Source organism: Myotis brandtii, unplaced genomic scaffold, assembly GCF_000412655.1.
Source record: "Myotis brandtii unplaced genomic scaffold, ASM41265v1 scaffold731, whole genome shotgun sequence".
In the NCBI taxonomy this organism is placed as follows: Eukaryota; Metazoa; Chordata; class Mammalia; order Chiroptera; family Vespertilionidae; genus Myotis; species Myotis brandtii.
Window position 1 is genome coordinate 1,832,666 of NW_005370895.1, and position 13,324 is coordinate 1,845,989.

General features: G+C 45.6%; 1 protein-coding gene and 1 pseudogene across 1 annotated transcript in view; one reads left to right on the forward strand and one right to left on the reverse strand.

Moving 5' to 3' along the window:
• Nucleotides 1-9: 9 nt before the first annotated feature.
• LARS2 (leucyl-tRNA synthetase 2, mitochondrial) overlaps nucleotides 10-13,324 on the forward strand; it is a 107,718-nt gene continuing 94,403 nt past the window's right edge. Inside the window, exons 1-3 of the mRNA XM_014530284.1 lie at nucleotides 10-184; nucleotides 6,556-6,809; nucleotides 12,656-12,784. Coding sequence (XP_014385770.1) covers nucleotides 6,576-6,809; nucleotides 12,656-12,784 — 363 coding nt within the window. The 5' untranslated portion in view covers nucleotides 10-184; nucleotides 6,556-6,575. The remainder of the gene's footprint in view (nucleotides 185-6,555; nucleotides 6,810-12,655; nucleotides 12,785-13,324) is intronic.
• LOC102246209 lies at nucleotides 2,477-2,775 on the reverse strand (annotated as a pseudogene).

Here is a 13,324-nt window from a genome sequence, read left to right on the forward strand (position 1 = left end):
AGTCGGAGAGAAGGCCGAGCTGCGCCAACCCGGCTCCGCCCCCGCCTGTCTGTGACTGTGGCGGCCGCTACCGATAAAGTTGTTGTTCTGCCAACATGGCGGCGCCCATGGAGGCCGGCCGGGCAGTGTTCGCCTGAGGTGGGAACCGAGGCATAAGGAGCCGCAGGCCAGAACCTGTGAGCAGGTAAACCCCTGAGCGGGGCCAGCGGGACAAGAGGCGAGGCCCGATCTTCTCTCCCCGGATCGGGAGGTTCCGATCTGCTGGGAGCAGGAGGGGAAGGTGCAGACTGGGTTAGGTGGTCCCGGAGTCGAGCCATTTCCGAACTGGAAAAGTCTCCGACATCCGCTGGGAAAGTCTCTGAGACCTGCGTCTTCAGGCTCTTGGAGCGACAGACCCGCCGACAGCTCTGGGCCCTTCCCCTGGAAAGCGCACGTGTGCACGTAGGTCTGTACTCCAGTTCCTCCCCCGCCCGCTGGTCCCTGCATCTGTGCTCCCTGGGCTGGGGTTTGGACTTAGTGAAAAGCCATCCAGTGCCTCTCTGGCCCACCTGTCATTGCCACAGCATGTCAGGGCTCGAAGGGCCTCAGCGATCATTGGGTCTAACTAACCCCTCATCTTAAGGAGAAGCTGAGGTTCCAGACACGACATAAGTTGCCTGGGGTCATACAGGAAGTTAGCAGTTGCAGAAGCCCAGATCACGTTATTAGAGGTAGTATTTTTGTTTGGTCTCCGAACTTGGTCCATTAAGGCTCATTTCCCCAGGTACATTCTCACACACCTTCTTTTGGGTGCACCCAAGTGCCTTCACATGCTTCTCCTATGTGTTCTGTTGCTTTGCATGCCACTCCCCCCACATTCTCATTAAACTGAACCTTAAGCCCCAAGTGAGGCTGGGAGGATCACGGAATATGGTGGAAGAAGAGACAAGATTCCAGACATCTGGGTAAAGAGCTGGGGAAGACAGAGATGAGGAAGAAAGGTGCCATGCTGATCATAAATGCAACCCACAGCCACACCTTTCACACTTATCCTATGGGCATAGTCCTCTAATAAAACGGCTGCTCCTGGTCAGGAAGAGGCAGTACCCATCGGGGCTTTGGGGGTGAGTGGCAGAGAGCAGGGCCTGGGAAGTAGAGGAAGGGAACTTGGCCGAGCTCCAGAAAGTTCTATAAGAAATCATAGCCCTGCTCGGCCGGTGTGGCTCAGTGGTTCAGTGGTTGAGCATTGACCTATGAACCAGGAAGTCCTGGTTCGAGGCTAGGTCAGGGTACATGCCCGGGTTGCAGGGTTGCGGGTTCAGTTCCCAGTGTGGGGTGTGCAGGAGGCAGCTGATCAATGATTCTCTCTCATCTTGATGTTTCTATCTCTTTCTCCCTCTTCCTCTCTGAAATCAATAAAAATACATTACAAAAAAGAAGAGAACCAAACTATTAAAAAAAAGAAATCATAGCCCTGAGTATACTATGTGCTGAATCTTGAGGACCCTCTAACACAGCGGTTCTCAACCTGTGGGTCGCGACCCCTTTGGCGGTCGAACGACCCTTTCACAGGGGTCGCCTAAGACCATCCTGCATATCAGATATTTACATTACGATTCATAACAGTAGCAACATTACAGTTATGAAGTAGCAACAAAAATAATTTTATGGTTGGGTCACAACATGAGGAACTGCTTATTCAATAAAGGGGGAAAAAAGAAAAAAAAAAGAAAATAATTTTATGGTTGGGTCACAACATGAGGAACTGTATTTAAAGGACCAGAAAGTTGAGAACCACTGCACAAAAGGTCTGAACTTAGAGTCTTGACATATTTTCCCGTATTGCTCCCCAGAGAGGTAGAATCAATTTACATACCCACCAGCACTGTATACAAATGCACATTTATTGATTTTAGAGAGGAAGGGAGAGGGAGAAAGAGAGAGAAACATCAGTGATGAGAGAGAATCATTGATTGGCTGCCTCCTGTACGCTCCACACTGGGGATCAAGCCCACAACCCAGGCATGTGCCCTGACCAGGAAGCGAACCGTGACCTCCTTCCTGGTTCATAGGTCAATGCTCAACCACTGAGCCATGCACATTTCTTTTTTTTTTCTGCAAAAAGCTTTATTGTTTCATTTGGTCCAATGCATGGGAGAGGGCTTCAGGGTGGTTAAAAGAATGGCTAGTAGTTTTGATAAGAGGCTCAGGTAAAAGCCAGACACCAGGAGATGCAGAGGGGCCTCTCAAAGGCCTCTGGGCTCCAAAGGCTCCTAGTCGTGCTTGAGGGTGAGCCTTTCGAAGAGATACTCGCCCAGCCCAGCCTGGGGGCCGGCCAGCCTGCTGATGTTAGTCAGGTGTCGCCCATCTTCTTGATGAGTTTCACCTCCTCACCCTGGAAGTGATTCTGTAGAAAGTCACAGAGATGGGGGTCTGTGCGGGTAGAACCCAGGGCCTGCAGCTCCACAAGGGCCTGGTTCAGGTTCCTCTCCAGGCCAGGGCGGCATCCATGGTCATGTCCTGCGTTTTGCCCACTCCTCTTGGGAAGGCTTCAGCTCGTCCTGGAAGAGAATGCGGCCCCCTCGCTGGTTTTGCGTCTTTGGGAGGCGCTGGGAGCCCTCACGCTTCTTCTCCAACTCTCGAAAGAAGTGGCCCACACCCTGGAGGGCCACATCCTAGCGGTGGAAATAGAAGCCCAGAGAGAGGTAGGTGCGGAGGCCCGCAGATGCAGGTTGGCCAGGGGTTGGCCGCAGCCTCCACCTCGGTAGAATAATTCTGACGAATCTGGGAGCTCATGGTTGTTCGGCAATAAGGAGTTAAGGTAGAAAAAAACCCCGGTGTGTTGGCTGGTCCCTGAGGTGGTTCTGAAGTTGGTTGACTGGATAAGATGCAGGAGGGTGGCCGGAGGCTGGAAGAAGGGGCGTCCCCGGGTCTCTTCTGTCCAAACACTGCCGATCTGGGCACTGCTTACGCACATTTCTTTTGGTTTAACACAGTGGTTCCCAAACTTATTTGGCCTACCGCCCCCTTTCCAGAAAAAATATTACTCAGCGCCCCCTGGAAATTAATTTTTTAAAAATTTTAAAAGGAATTAAACAGAAAGATATATGTATTAATGTTTCTACCTTTTTCGTAAAATATAGTAAAGAAAGGTGTAAATTAGAAACATTGAAGTTTGAAATTATGAAACTATTGAACTCAGAATAGAAAGGTAATACAAAAAAAGTTAAAACAAATGCACCTGTGGCCATCACCGCCCCCCTGGATCGCTGCAGCGCCCACCAGGGGGCGGTAGCGCCCACTTTGGGAATCACTGGTTTAACAGGTTTTTGCCAACCTGATAAGCAAAATATTTTATTGTTGTTTTAATTTGCATTTTTGATTCGTTGTAAAGTTGATCTTTTTTATACATTTATTAGCCATTTGGTTTTACTCTTCCCTTTTTCCCTCTACTCATTTTTAAAATTAGGTTTTTAATATTTCTCTTCTCATATGTGAACTCTATAGATTAGGATAAGCTTTTTGGTTGCAGTTTTTGCAGTTTTTTTCTCAGCTTATTTTTTGCTTTCTTCTTTTGTCAATGGTGTTTTTGATAGACAGATGTTTTAGATTTTAAGAGAGATTATTAATATTTTTCATTGTTTTATTCTCTGGACAGAACATCCTGCACTTTGCAAAGAATTACTAAGTACTCATCCACAGGGTGGGCAAAGATAGGTTTACAGTTGTGAGTACGTAACTCAGTTTATTCTTGTTTATTATTTATTAATTATTGTATTATTTTCCATACAACAACTATAACCCTATATTTTCCCTACCCTTTATGTTTTTGTCTTGTTTTGTGGTATTTAAAAAAATTCTTTAATTTATATGAGATTTACTGTGGTTTATGTTTGAGGTGGGGATCTAATTTGAATTTTGCCACCATTCCTTGAATAATCTGTCACTTTGTAATCTACTTGTTCTTTTTTCTTTATGAACTTTAAGTTCTTATAAATACCCAGATGGGTTTCAGGATTCTTTAGTCTACCAGTTTGTGTAAAGGCAAGGTTATTGGAGGTTATTAGTGAACCAGGTATTATGTAAATGTTTTTAGAAAGCTTGTTTGTAAATGCATTGTTTGTAATTTGGTTCATAGGATAAGTGAGTTGTAGAGACAGGATTAGAATTTTAAGTGGAAGAATGACCTTCATATTGCTCCTATTGGTGAGCTGTTTGCATTCGTTGCTGTTTCATTTGTCACAATGGCTAACCATCATTAAAATCAAAAGCTTGTGGGACTACAGTTAGAGTCAGTTTGTATTTTTATAATTTGCTCCTTGCCATTGTTTCTATTTGAGAGGATAGTCCAATGTGTTCTTAGGGAATGCAGTCTAGGAGAGAGATGGCAGGCATCTCCCTGTGTGCCCTCCGTTAAACTGGCATCTTTGGTTTGCAAAGATATGGGAATGCTGACTTAGCAAGAGAACCTAAAATCCATGAGTCCTGTAGGTAGTTCTAATTATGTAGACATCTAACCCCTAAAAATCAATGCGATTGCCTTAGTTGTACAAAGTGTCTATATATTACCTGATGAACAAAAAGATAGATACAGAGGCAATAAAGCATCGAACAGACTGTCAAATTACAGCGGGAAGGCTGGGGAATGTTGGGGAGCGGGGGAAAGAGATCAACTGAAGGACTTGTATGCTTGCACATAAGCACAACCAATGGATACAAGACACGGGAGGGGAGGGGGGGGGAATGAGGGCATGCGACCAGGGGTAGGGGAGGCTGGGGGAAGGTCAATGGGGGGAAAAAGGAGATATATGTACTACTATGTGTAATACTTTAAACAATAAAACAAACAAAGTGTCTGTATATTAGGTTGGTCATATGGAATTGCTGGTATTCAACTGATTTCACATAGTTCACTATTATATCTATAGCCACATCTACTCACATTAAAATAGCCAAGCCCAGTGGATAGGGAGTTGTTGTTGTTTTTTTAGTCTGTTTCTGATTTCACCCCCAAAGAAGCGAGATGTGTTAAATACAGTGAGAACTGGTATGTCAGGAACCTTGGCAGACCAACTTGTAAAATGCCAACACTGTGATGCCATTTTGTGTGAGTGTGAAATTCGCCTTTATAAGCCCGTAATGAACCCTGTTGGCAACGTCCGTGTACCTTTGTGAAATGGGGCCAATCCTAGTAGATATGGAGACATTCTGAGAGAATCAAAGAACACCAGCTTAGAGTGTCAGGCCCTTCCTTCCTTCCTTCCTTCCTTCCTTCCTTCCTTCCTTCCTTCCTGGTTTTGAAAGATCTGTTATGAAAATACTATAGCACTTCTCAAATGCTGTTATGCAAGAAGGGAGAAAGTTTATTTATTCATAAATCTTAAATATCTGATGCACTGTCACCTCAACCTTTTGAATCGTGATAAAACATGAAACATCTTCCATGAGTTCATTTCTGGAATTCAACTTTGGAGAAAAGCATTTAAACGTTTAAGTTGAATTTTGAATCGCAGCTGGATGTCCTGATGGGCCCCCACCTATGGGTTGGATTCCAGAAAAACCACTGTTACACATATTGTATAATATTTGTTGGCTTCTTACCTCCTTTTCTCTGCCAGTGTGTAAGGGCCAGGACAGAAGGGACTTTGTGTTTGTTCACAGCTGTGTCCCCAGTGCCTAGAGCTGTGTGTACTTTGTGGCACTCAGTGCAGATTTGGTAAATGAATGGAGAACTAAGTGAATAAGCAGTCTTCTAAATTGCAGTTATTTCCTGGCTTAGCCTACCGAGTATCTTGAACTCATAATATATTTGAAAAATGCTTATAATCGCCCAGAGTCTCTGGTCCTCCTTGAAGGCCTGTGTTCAGATCCCTTCCGATATTTGAGCCTAAGGCCAAGCTAAGATATGCTTGGAGCTCTTCTGAATCCTGGACGATGGGAAGTGAAGCCTGCTGGGCAGACCCTGGGCTGGCCTACAGAGAAGGGAGGGAGGGCTCCGCTGCCTCCCATGCAGTCTGTGAGGCTGTGGTAGGAGCTGGCCCAGGCAGTGGTCTCCATTTGTCCCTGGCGGGGGGGGGGGGCGCGTTGTATCTTTGGTGTTTGGGAGCACTGACCACCTTTATATTTTCCATTAAAAAGTTTGTGCTTAAAAATAAATAAATTAATTTTTAAAAAAAGTTTGTGCTTAGCTGTCCAGTGTGGCTCAGTGCTTGAGCATCGACCCATGAACCAGGAGGTGGCGGTTCGATTCCCGGTCAGGGCACATGCCCGGGTTGCAGGCTCGATCCCCAGTAGGGGGTGTGCAGGAGGCAGCCAATCAATGATTCTCTCATCATTGATGTTTCTATCTCTCTCTCCCTCTCCCTTCCTCTCTCTGAAATCATTAAAAGCATATTTAAAAAAAAATGTACTTAGCTCAATTGAACTTCTAAAGCATTCTTTTCAGGGAGAGAAATCATCAGAAGAATAAGAGGAAAGCCTGTGAGGGGGCAGGGAGCCCTGAGCTGTGCTGAGTGGAAGGCCAGGCTCAGGAGGGGGTTCGGGTGGTTCACCAGTGTGCTTTCTCCCCTCTTTCAGGGCCTCCCGCCTTCTGAAGAATGGCTTCTGCTTGGCAGAGACTGGGCTTCTATGTCTCTCTTCTGAAAAGGGAGCTAAATGGTGGGCCGGATGTCATCAGTTGGGGAAAGAGAGTCATTCCAGGATGTACCAGAGGAATTTACAGTGCCACGGGCCAGTGGACGAAAGAGTATACGCTGCAGACAAGAAAGGATGTTGAGAAATGGTGGCATTCACGGATAAAAGAACAGGCCTCCAAAATTTCTGAAGCTGATGTGAGTATCCTGGGAGATTCTGAAAGGGTGGAGAAGAGGGGTTAAGGGCTTGGACTCTGAGGTCAGACTGCCCGGTTCAAACAAGTTATTAAGTACTAGAGGCCCAGTGCACGAAATTTGTGCACTGGCGGGGGGGTCCCTCAGCCCGGCTTGCACCCTCTCGTAGTCGGGAGCCCTCGGTGGACATCCCTCTCATAGTCGGGGACCCCTTGCTTCTTACCGTCCGCCTGCTTGCTGCTCTTTACTGCTTGGCTTGCTGCTCCTTAGCGCTGCTGCTGAGGCGGGAGAGGCTCCCACCACCACCGCTGCACTCGCCAGCCGTGAGCCCAACTTCTGTGTGAGAAAGTCTGACATTGAGAAAGGCATAGCATATAACAAGTGAAATGACAAAAAGGAAGGTTTGAATGTAATGCGTAAATGTGCAATGCAAGCCTCACTCTTACTCATTAGGAAGTGAAAAGCCTTCCTGGCAACATGATCAGACTAATCTAACTTAATATATTTTGGATATAAACCTTAGGGAGCAGTTTAATTCATTTTTTTAATATATATATATTTTATTTCAGAGAGGAAAGGAGAGGGAGAGAGGGATAGAAACATCAATGATGAGAATCATTGATTGGCTGCCTCCTGCACGCCCCCTACTGGGGATCGAGCCTGCAACCTGGGCATGTGCTGTCCTGACCAGGAATCGAACCGTGACCTCCTGGTTCATAGGTTGATGCTCAACCACTGAGCCACACCGACTGGGCAGGGTGCAGTTTAATTCTAAATAAGTAGCTTAAACTTCGATTTTTTGCTTTTGGTTTAGATTATAACTTAGTGACTTTCAAACATTTTGAAGTTGTAGCTTACTGATTTTGTGACATCTTATTCTTAAGCATATGGTTTTTAAAAAATTAAGTGGATCAAAATAAACTATTCTATATAATAAAAGGCTAATATGCAAATTGTCCCCTCGACTGGGAGTTTGATCAGGGGTCGGAGTCGGCTGGCCAACTGCCCGAGGCCCCTCCTCCTGGCCGGCCCCGCCTGATCTGCCCAACCGGACCCCACCCGTGCACAAATTCGTGCACTGAGCCTCTAGTGTTTCAATAAATGGGTAAATAGCTTTGGAGATATTGTGGATGGGCCCTGGCACGCTGTCGGGTTTGAGGGGGGTGTAGTGTAGTGGAGCGAGCACCTGGCGAGGGTCTGGAGCCTGGCAGAAAAGGACTGGCTCTGCCCCAGAATTCGTGCGAACTTGGCAACATCATGAACCTCCTTGATCCTCACATTCCTCACATTATTTATCTCACAGAATTGTTTTGAAAATCAAATGGGAAATGTGGCTGAACACATTTTACAAACTGAAGTGTTATGTAAATGAAAGGTACAAGGGGAGAAAAATGTGTGGTGCGTCTTGTCAGGAACTGAAAACGCTGCTGGATGCTGGTGGGTTCGGAAGCATTGATCATGGACCTCACTCTAGTGCAGTGATGGCGAACCTATGACACGCGTGTCAGAGGTGACAGGCAAACTCATTTTTTTGGTTGATTTTTCTTTGTTAAGTGGCATTTAAATATATAAAATAAATATAAGTCTTTGTTTTACTATGGTTGCAAATATCAAAAAATTTCTATATGTGACACGGCACCAGAGTTAAGTTAGGTGCTGACACGCTGAGCTCAAAATGCTGACACGCCGAGCTCAAAGGTTCGCCATCACTGCTCTAGTGTGAGGTACAGTTGAAACCCACCCAAATGATTGTCTAGAAGTTGAATATTTTGCCATCATGATCCTAATTATCATCATCCTAAAAAGAATTTCCTTTTTTTAAAAAAAATACATTTTATTGATTTTTTTACAGAGAGGAGAGAGAGGGATAGAGAGTTAGAAACATCGATGAGACAAACATCGATCAGCTGCCTTCTGCACACCCCCTATTGGGGATGTGCCCGCAACCAAGGTACATGCCCTTGACCGGAATCGAACCTGGGACCTTTCAGTCCACAGGCCGACGCTCTATCCACTGAGCCAAACCGGTTAGGGCAAGAACTTCCATTTAATGAGCATATTATTATGTGTCAGGCACCATCTGTCCATTATTTTCCCATTTAATCCTGAAATAAGCCTGAGGGAAGGTATTATCCTCATCTTGGGGATAAGAAAACCGAGGCTCAGAGGGAGGTTTGGCAGTTTGTCCAGATGCACAACTCACCTGTGGCAGAGCCAGGATTCAGACCCAGTCATCTTTTAAAAAAATATATTTTTTTTAATTGATTTCTGAGAGGAAGAGAGATAGAAACATCAAAGATGAGTGAGAATCATTGACCGGCTGCTGCTTCCTGCACACCCCACACTAGGGATCAAGCCCACAAACGGGCATGGTCCCTGACCGGGAATCGCACAGTGACCTCTTGGTTCATAGGTGGACGCTCAACCACTGAGCCACGCCAGCTGGGCCCAAGAATATTTTTTCCATTGATTTCTAGAGAGTGGAAGGGAGGGAGGAGGGGGAGGGAGAGACACCCACACATTGATTGACTGCCTCCAACATGCTCCCCTACTGGGGCTGGGGAACCTGTAACTGAGGTACATGCCCTTGACCGGGAATCAAACCTGAGACCCCCTTGATCCAAGGGCCGATGCTCTAACCACTGAGAAACCTTTGATTTACAGATTGTAAACTGAGCCCAGAAGGGCAAAGGAATTTGCCTAAGGTCTCAGAGCCAGGGGCAAAGCTGGGACCAGAACTAGGGCTCCAGGTTGCTATTGAGTGCTCCTCTCTGCCATCCTCCCTTCCTCCCAGCTCGGAGCCAGGTCTATAAAGAAACAGAAATTATCTCTCTCCCAACATGAGAAGCTGGCAAAAAGAATAGGACCTATTTATAAAGACCGTCCTTTTCTTATCGCTTAAAATCTTAATTTCTTTTAAAGGTTTCGATTCTTAACTTTTATATAATTATGAAAATTTCCCTTTCAATTACATTCCTGCTTGGTTATAACATAAACTCCCATAATTCCTTCTCTTCTTTCCACCCACAGAGGATAGAATGCATTTCATTGTCACAGAGGAAAATGACTTAATTCACACAGAAAGCAAAAGGCAGGGCAGGCAGTAAGCTGAATACCTTTTCTGCAATAAAAATATCCATGAATATTAAAAGCTTTTGCTAGCAGTACTTTTCTATATATCTTCTATAAACTCAGTTTTGGTGTTTGGCTTAGCTCCTATATAATGAATCACTCGATTTTACATAAATTTAAGCTTTGTTAAACCAACATACAAAAAGGAGATGGTAATGAAGGAGTTATATGTGGAAAATGTTTGGGGCAAGATTGATTGTTAAATAAACATAATATAAAAATATATTACTATAATAAAAACAAGGTGATTATAATAAAAGAAAAACAGGTTTAATGTAAAAACTTTACAATGAAAAACTCGAAATATTTTATAGCAAGGGTTTTCTTGTGTGTTTTTTTTTCGGGTCCCAGAACTCTGGCCCAGCCAGTGTGGTTCAGTGGTTGAGTGTCGACCTATGAACCAGAAGGTCACAGTTCGATTCCCAGTCAGGGCACATGCCCAGGTTGCAAGCTCGATCCCCAGTGTGGGGCGTGCAGGAGGCAGCTGATCAGTGATTATCTCTCATCATCGATGTTTCTATCTCTCTCCCTCTCCCTTCCTCTCTGAAATCAATAAAAAACTGTTTAAAAAAATAAAGAACTCTTTAACAGCTCTTTACCATGTTCCCTAAAAATGAGTAGGGAGGCTAGTTTGCTTATTTCCTGAGGTCTTGTTCCTCCTTTGAGAGCCTTGTTTATAAGCTGAGAGGATTATCTGTCACCTGTCTTCTTAAAGATGGTAATTCCTGAGTCCCCACTGACTCCTGAACCTCCCGTCCTCACCCACGTTCCTGAGGTTTCCTAAGCGCTGTGGATCCACAGTTTCCAATTAAAGAGCGTGATCAATGTGCTGCTTCCCACCCATCTGTTTACACCAACAGCATTTCAAGACGGTTTTCTAGTCTGTGTGTAGACTAGTTCCAGACTCCTTACTCCCCTTTTCTTCCTTCAGGCATCTTGACTTGACTGCCCGTCGGTCATTTCTGGAGGAGGGGCAGGGAGAGAAAAGTTCCACGCTAGTCTGTTTTGCCACGTGTCAGAGGCTCTGGTAAAAGTTTAACTTCTTTGCTGAAGGAAGTTTAAAGCAAGGGGTCAGATGAGATTGGAAAGAATCTGCTTTCTGGTTTCTTCTACTCCCCTGGTTACAGTTGGCTGTGTCAACGATCAGGCGTGCAAATACTAGCAAAAAACGCAAATCCCCTTCCCCCCACATGATCACAAAGGGATGGTTATGAATATTCTGTTTTGCATTTGTTTTCATTAGTTTGGGGGAAGCAAAGCCTTAGAAGACTCTAGGAAGGGAGTCAAGACAGAAAGGGAAAGACAGAAGGCAGAAGTAAATGAAATAGTGTAATATCAGATGGTCCCGGCCCTTAGTGACAAAGCAGGAGCAGTTATTGTCTTTCTTCCTAGGAGCTCCTCTGCCCCTTGGGAGGATGTAAGGCTGGGCGGGGGGAGCGTGCCATCGCCTGGACAGGATTGGTGGACTTTGCTGGGAAATACCCAGTTTGCATCATGGGGACAGTTTGCTAAGAGTTCTACGGAGGCCAGTTATCAGGCTTCCGGGGCACCAAGGCCCACAAACATCCAATAGTTATTAATTCTGCTGGGAGGTTGTGGGGGAGATGCTCAAACCCAGTCATTGCCCTTGAACAACAGGCCCCAATGAGGAATCAGTTACCTGCCTACCAGCTTTCCTTTGGAGCCTTATCCCCTCCTGTAGACGGACTTGTGCCAGCACTCACCATTTTACCGATGGAAGAACTAAGGTGCCGAAGTCAGCGTCCCAATGAGGACTTCCTGCCCTGTGTTCATTCTGTTGGGATGCACGTCCAGTTCTCTGTGTTTCTCATGCTGAAGCTGCATCTTGGGAAGCTGGAGAGTTAGTTATACAGCCCTGGCCTGAGGCCGCCTGCAGAGCAGCCCCGGGAAGCCACAGCCTTCTCCCTTCACTGGCTGAGATTTTCCCACTATCTTCCCATTTCAGCTTTTTTGTTGTTGTTAAAAGATAAGCTCCCAACACAGTGAGAAACCCAGGACCCAAACTGGTGCCTTAGGGTACTGGTCTGACAGCTAACCCAGGTCTGAGTGCAGCTCAGGATTGCGGAAGGGCTCCGTGTTCAGAGATGTCACATCCGGGATTCACTAGAGCTTCATTTGGAAAAACACAGTTTGCTTAGATCTAGATAGAAGCTGTCTTAAAAATAAGCTTTTTAAAAGAGAGAGAGCCCTGATCGGTTTGGCTCAGTGGATAGAGCGTCGGCCTGGGGACTGAAGGGTCCCGGGTTCGATTCCGGTCAAGGGCATGTACCTTGGTTGCGGGCGAATCCCCAGTAGGCGGTGTGCAGGAGGCAGCTAATCGATGTTTCTCTCTCATCAATGTTTCTGACTCTCTGTCCCTCTCCCTTCCTCTCTGTAAAAAATCAATAAAATATATTTTAAAAAATAAATAAATAAAAGAGAGAGAGAGAGAGAAAAAAAAAAGATTAAAAATATAGATGAATAATTAGCACTTGGAGGGTGTTCGGCATCATTTTGGACATTCTTTAGCTCAAACCAGGGCTTTGAATTTGGGTTTTTGACATTTTTGTCAACTTCTATTACAGGAATAGTGTTTTCAAAAGGACACGTTTCACAGTGTTAAACAATTACCTTGAGGAACGTGCCCACTGCTATGTGCAGGCAGGTTCCCAGTAAATGCTTACTAATCCTCATCATTTTCCTTCCTTCTTCCCTAGAAATCGAAGCCCAAGTTTTATGTGCTCTCCATGTTCCCCTACCCGTCGGGCAGGCTGCACATGGGCCACGTGCGCGTGTACACCATCAGCGACACCATCGCCCGGTTCCAGAGGATGAGGGGGATGCAGGTAAGGGCAGTGCTGCCCGACAGCCCGTGTCCGCCTCCCTCAGAACAGTGAGAATGTTGCAACGTGTGTTCAGGGCAAATGCAGAAAACCACTCAGTTAAGATGAGATTCGCTTTGAAGATAAACATGACAAGCTCAGTGTTTCCTTTTATGAACTGGAAGTTATTATAACAAAGCGTCTCGATTAGTTGGGTGTTAGGTGTTGTGCTAAGGGTGGAGATGGGGTGGGGGTGGAGTGGGGCAGCCACACGTGTGGGTAACACATGCTCTCTCCCCAGGAAGGAGTTCACCGTCCGGTGGGGTGAAACACAGAATGGAGTAAGGTTTTGTAAGGAAGAGACATTTGGGGAGTAACAGCTCTGCAGGAGTTGGGAGGGGCCCCACTAAAGAGGGACCATCTGACATAGATCTGGGGGATGCGGTGAAATTTGCCTGGAGAGAGGAGGAGGAAGAAACTTTATTTTTTTTTAATATATTTTTATAGATTTCAGAGAGGAAGGGAGAGGGAGAGAGAGATAGAAACATCAATGATGAGAGAGAA